The sequence below is a fragment of the Peromyscus maniculatus genome, chromosome 2, assembly GCF_049852395.1.
Source record: "Peromyscus maniculatus bairdii isolate BWxNUB_F1_BW_parent chromosome 2, HU_Pman_BW_mat_3.1, whole genome shotgun sequence".
Lineage (NCBI taxonomy): Eukaryota > Metazoa > Chordata > Mammalia > Rodentia > Cricetidae > Peromyscus > Peromyscus maniculatus.
The window spans coordinates 76,758,852-76,764,836 of record NC_134853.1 but is presented as its reverse complement, the minus strand read 5'-3'; the positions used below and the strand labels follow the sequence as shown (position 1 = coordinate 76,764,836).

General features: G+C 36.9%; 1 protein-coding gene and 1 long non-coding RNA gene across 2 annotated transcripts; both read left to right on the top strand.

Moving 5' to 3' along the window:
- The first annotated feature begins 321 nt into the window (after nucleotides 1–321).
- Nucleotides 322–1,689, top strand: Or13c8 (olfactory receptor family 13 subfamily C member 8). Its single transcript, XM_006995110.3, has one exon. The coding sequence runs from the start codon at nucleotides 416–418 to the stop codon at nucleotides 1,376–1,378; it is 963 nt and encodes a 320-aa protein (XP_006995172.1). The 5' UTR covers nucleotides 322–415; the 3' UTR covers nucleotides 1,379–1,689.
- Nucleotides 1,690–3,584: 1,895 nt separating this feature from the next.
- On the top strand, nucleotides 3,585–5,704 carry LOC143271652 (uncharacterized). The gene is made up of 2 exons (XR_013048856.1): nucleotides 3,585–3,844; nucleotides 5,291–5,704. It is a non-coding gene; the product is annotated as an uncharacterized LOC143271652 (long non-coding RNA).
- The last annotated feature ends 281 nt before the right edge of the window (nucleotides 5,705–5,985 follow it).

Below are 5,985 nucleotides of genomic sequence, written 5' to 3'. Positions count from 1 at the left end.
AAGTCAGGTAGGTATTCCTTATTCAAGGCCTAGATTTGTGATGAGGAACTTTAATATATAAACAACAAAATGAACTCAGCAGATAGTTTATATATATATATGTATATATATCACATATAATCAAAGAAAAAAGTCTATCAACTTGAGAGTGAGGAGGGTAGCTGGGAGGGGCTGGAGAAAGTAAATGGATGAGGGAGTGAAGTAATTCTATTTCAATTAAAATATTTTAAAATGAAAAATTATTAATTAAAATTAATAGTATTGAAAAATATCTCCCCCATTATACTGTGACAGCTTAATACACACCAGAAGCAACAAAGACTATGATTATTTTTTGAAGGGGCTCTTATAAATTTCCATTAATAGATTTCTTTCTATTATTCCCAGAGTTCTGCTGGAGGACAGGCATATTCATATGGAGAGAGCCAATGATTCCATGTTAACAGAATTTATCTTGGTGGGACTTTCTGACCACCCAAAGCTCCAGAAAGTTTTATTTGTGCTAGTTTTGTGCGTGTATCTGATAATCCTGCTTGGAAATGGAGTCATTATCTCAGTAGTTATCTATGATGTGCACCTGCACACCCCCATGTATTTCTTCCTCTGTAACCTTTCCTTCCTGGATATCTGCTATACAAGCTCTTCTGTCCCACTAATTCTCGGTAGTTTTCTGACAGGAAGGAAGAGAATTTCTTTTCCTGAGTGCATGGTACAAATGTTCCTCTCCTTTGCCATGGGTGCCACAGAATGCGTGCTTCTAGGCACAATGGCACTTGACCGCTTTCTGGCCATCTGTTACCCACTGAGATACCCTGTCATCATGAGCAAGAGTACTTATGTGCCCATGGCAGTTGGATGCTGGGTTTCTGGGCTTGTTGACTCGTTTGTGCAGACATCTCTTGCAGTGCAATTACCATTCTGTACTAATAATGTCATTCGCCACTTTGTCTGTGAAATGCTAGCCATTCTGAAACTGGCTTGTGCAGATATTTCCATCAATGTGATTAGCATGGCAGGGTCAAATCTGCTTTTTCTAGCTGTTCCATTGTTAGTCATTGCTATCTCTTACGTTTTCATTGTTGCCACTATTCTGAGGATCCCGTCAACTGAAGGAAAACAGAAGGCCTTCTCCACATGCTCTGCCCATCTGACAGTGGTGATTCTGTTCTATGGAACCATCTTCTTCATGTACGCAAAGCCCAAGTCTGAAGTCACTGCTGGGACAGGGCATCAAAGTGTGATCGAGGCCCTCATCTCCCTCTTCTATGGGGTGATGACCCCCATGCTCAATCCTCTCATCTACAGTCTGAGGAACAAAGATGTGAAGGCTGCTGTGAGAAACATGCTGGGAGGAGAACGTCTGATAAAACAGAAATGATTACTTAGACTGTGTGACTTGATATTTGAAGTTGTTATAAACACAAAATCTATACAGATCAAAGTGCCACATGAAAATCTGAAACCATTAAAATATTTTGGTTGCTTTTGTTACAGTTAGGTTTTTGTTATACATGTAGAAATGAGACATATTGAAATTTGTAAAATTCACTATTATAGAAATGCAAGAATGCTGAAAACATTTTAGTAATTACTCAGCAAGGAAAAATAAACTCAAACATTTAGAAAATAATAGGTAAAATGTTTTAAGAAATGCATTTATTTAAAATTCTTAAAAGCAGTCCATAGTCTGTTATAGGTGCACTGTTATAGGTACAGTGAATATTAACAGGTACATTCACTTTATTTATCCACTTATTTATTATTTGTATTCAACATGCATATAAATCACCTGATGATAGAATCTTATCTGTTCTTTAGCCTACAATAACCCAACTTATAATAGGGTTTGAAACATAATAAATGCTAAATATTTTAAAATAAATGCATGAATCACCTGATGTATGATATTAGAAATGTATTTCTGTCATACCCCAAACAGCAAAATTTACTAAAAGAGAAAATTGATAAGATTAAATGTTTTAAATACATTATATATATTGGTGTATAGCTGGAGTTTTCTCCAGTCCTGCCTGGCCCACAGTCAAGACAAATCTCTCTCACCCGCCAGTCCCGCAGCCACTCAGACCCAACTGAGTAAACACACAGAGACTTATATTGCTTACAAACTGTATGGCCGTGGCAGGCTTCTTGTTATCTAGTTCTTCTATCTTAAATTAACCCATTTCTATAAATCTATACCTTGCCACACGGTTTGTGGCTTACCAGTATCTTACATGTTGGTACTCATGGCAGTGGCTGGCAGCGTGTCCTGACTCAGCTTTCCTGTTCCCAGAATTCTCTTCTCTGCTTGTCCTGCCTATACTTCCTGCCTGGCTACTGGCCAATCAGCATTTTATTTATACAGAGTGATACCCACAGCATTGGTGTTTTGTCACACAAGCATTATTTAATAGCTAAGGCATCACATTTTTTTTTGTCATGTTCATTATAACTGAGGGGACAGGGTTTTGCATCCCTGCAATGATAGCTTTTCTGAGACTTTGTTCATAGTGAGAACACAGAGATGGAAAAGTTCTAATACTGCATCCTGTGCTGAAACGTCTTCAACTTCAGGTGGCACTGTAGAGAGCATGCCTCTTGTATTTTGAGCTGAGTGCTGGCTGGAAGGAGGACCTCATCCTGCCCTGTGTGGGATCACCCACTCTGCTGTATGCAGCAACACAGCTACACAGAGCTGGTGACGGGAAAACTTGCCATTTGAGGATGCGTGGCCAAAGATCTTCAGCCAAGTTCTTCAATGAACTTGATTTGGGAGATTATGAATAAAAATGATGGTCCAAAATGGAAATTCTGCTTATTTGTTGAACAGTGCAATCATGTGGGCTAGCACCCATCTGATCTATGAAGACCCCACTTTCACTGAGGGAGTCATGCTTAATCAGTACCAAGGAGTACTACCTTATCTAACTCTGAGGAGCTGTGGTCATTGAATATGGAGTAAATGACTGCAGCTATTTGTTGTCAGAGAAAGCTCACAAAACTTTTCTTATTAATGGATTGTTACTTCACAAAGTAAAATGGGACAATTCAAAAAATGGCCTCATTAACTCATATTCCTTAGTTATTTGGTCAGAGTCTACATGTCACACATCAAACATGTCACAGAATCAGTAAGTAAACTTATTTTGAGTTAAACTGTAGCAGTTAAGATACTGTTACTGTGTCCTAACAATCCTAAACACACACACACACACACACACACACACACACACACACACACACACACACACACACACACACTACGGGGAGAAGTTACAAGCTGCAGCAAAGTTGGAAGAACTACAGGAATGCAATAGTAATAAAGTTGTCCCAATGGGAAACGCCAGTGTCATCCCATCAATGGGTCTTGAGCCTGGTGCTAATTAGGAGATGTGAGTCCAGAATTCTTGCATTGTGCCTGAACACTCTAATGGAGCAAAGTGGGTTTTCAGAATCGCTGTTTGGTCTGACAGGATGTACTCAGCACAATTGAACCTCAAATACATACTGTTACATCCTGGAAGCACAGACTTGAATATAACAGTTGTCAGGGAAACAGATAAGTTCCGTGTTCTAAACATGTCAATAGAGTGATTTCACAAAAGATGGGGTCAAGCAACTGCTTTTAGATGGAGCGTATTTTGCAGCTCTACCACCAGCTAATAAGGCTTCAGATAGGCGTCCATTTCTTGTTCCCACTAAACATAGATTTAAAGGCTCCTTGGGAAAACTAATCCTTACTTTTAATCATTCAAGGTTTAGACAAAAAATTAAGTATATAAAAATATACTGAATTAACTAACCACTTTATTGAGACTCCATGCACACTATTACCATAATCAAGGTAAGTAGGCCAAGCCTATTTTTGAAAACAACACTACATTAAAAGAAGTATGTTATTCACTATACAACTTTTAAAAAGACACTTCACCTTGCTTCTTTCTGTATGTTTTAAGGAGATATATCTATGTATAAAAACAGGTTGAAATTAAAAGATAGAAAATGCATGCTAGGCAAATTATTCAAACACTGGTATTTCTGTATTAATGACTAACAAATGGATTTATGACCAAATAAAAACTATTTCTAATAAAGGGATAGTTGCTTTATGACAGAAGGTGAATTTAATCAAAGAGATGTACAATTCTGAATGGTAGCTCTCCTAACAAAAGATTTTTAACAGGTTAAAAAATAAAATGGCCTTTACATTCTTCTCAAGTATTAGGACAATAAACAAAGATTTATAATGGTGTAAAATATTTGAGCAAATATAAATCCTATTCTGATTGAACACACATTTTTCTAAAGCCTATGTAGGATGTTTTTAAAAATTGATGTTATGACAAACTTTATGCATGACCAGCAATTTCAAAGAAATTATATTAGCCAGTCTGCACTTCTTATATTTTAGGCAATTTAAGGGTAATTAATGAAAGGATTCTTATAATCTGGTGCAGTTAAAACACATTTGTAAATAACTGAAGAGCAGTAGTATTAAAAATGTTCAATGATTCTCATCATGACAGTCAGAATGCATATCTACTATGAACATCTAATATGACCACGGGAATACATTCTAGCTAAATAGTGTCCTTTTTAATAGGTCAGAGAAAAAAGTTAAACATTTCAAACTTCAAATAAATAAAGCCTGTGATTTTAGCTACTTCTGTAACTGTATTTATTGTTTATATGGTAATTATACATAATCTTCATAAATTTTTTACCATTACTTCCTGTAAAATTAGCTATAATTCAATAATATTGAGTAATGTATAATAAATTATGCTAGATGCCCACATAGCCTTTTAGGAATATTCACATTTAAATTCTTAGCAGGAAGTTGATTTCAGGGAATAGAAGAGAGAAGAAAGGAAACAAAAGGAGGATGAGTAGAAAAAAAATCAGAGAATTTAAATTCAGAGGCAACATGCCAGGTATTGTAGAATATTCATATGATGCTATTTCTGATTAAATTTTCACAATAATATTGAGAGTTGTATGACCTCATTGTTAATTTACAGACAAAGATTCTAAGATGCACAGAGGTTAACACACTTGGATGCTTCAGCCGGGTTTCTATCTTCTTAGGTTGACAGGTCAGTTAGGAAATCTAAAGTCCAGGTATTTATTTGAATCAGGAAAATAACCTAAAGTATGTGAAATCATAGAAAATCTGAGGAGGAGAGGGAGAGTGAGCAGGAGCGGGAGAAGAGGGAAAGGGATGATTTTTAAAATGGATCCTAGAGATAATCTGTCAGGCTCTTATTAATGGCTTATTGCTATTTCATAGAGTAAAACTGAGCAGTTCAGAGAGGAACTTCATTAACCCAAATCCCCAGGTTATATGGTCAGAGACTACATGTTACTTGCCACACACCAAACACATGGCAGGATGAAACATGTACCTGTAACAGCAGCTGACCGATGGGTAGCACCATTTCTTGGTAAGGACTGTCAAAATCAAGAAACTGGGCTGCATGGAAGCAAGCAAGAACATGAACATGGATGCATTCACGTCTTTCTGTTCCTGACTCGGATGTAATGTCGTCAGCCATTTCAAGTTCATGCTCCGATGTCCCTGCTATGAGGGACTTTAGCATTGCTCTGTGAGTCAAAAGAAACCGTTTATTAAGTTGCTGCTTATTGTGGCAGAAATGAAACTAAGACAGTGCCCCCAATATAAATTTTCAACTTTCATACCTTATAGCTTTGATCTTGATTACTGATTAATAGTTATTGGAAGGTAGGAGAATGTCCTATCTGTATTTTACTATGGGTTTTCTTCAAAGCTGTTAACTTAACAATGTACAGGATGATGACCAAATATGGGCTGATTATGAAAGAAGTCATAAAACAGAAGTTTTCTCTGTTCATGAGCCTGCTACAGCATCTTCCTCCTGGGGATGTCACACACATGCTTGAACTCCTTCAAGGAGGTGGACTGTAAGCATTGTGACCAAGGGCTTTACTAAATGAGAAAAACAC

Bases quoted from the DNA above. Each gene is read 5' to 3' on its own strand.
- Or13c8 (XM_006995110.3), top strand. From the start codon at position 416: ATGGAGAGAGCCAATGATTCCATGTTAACAGAATTTATCTTGGTGGGA.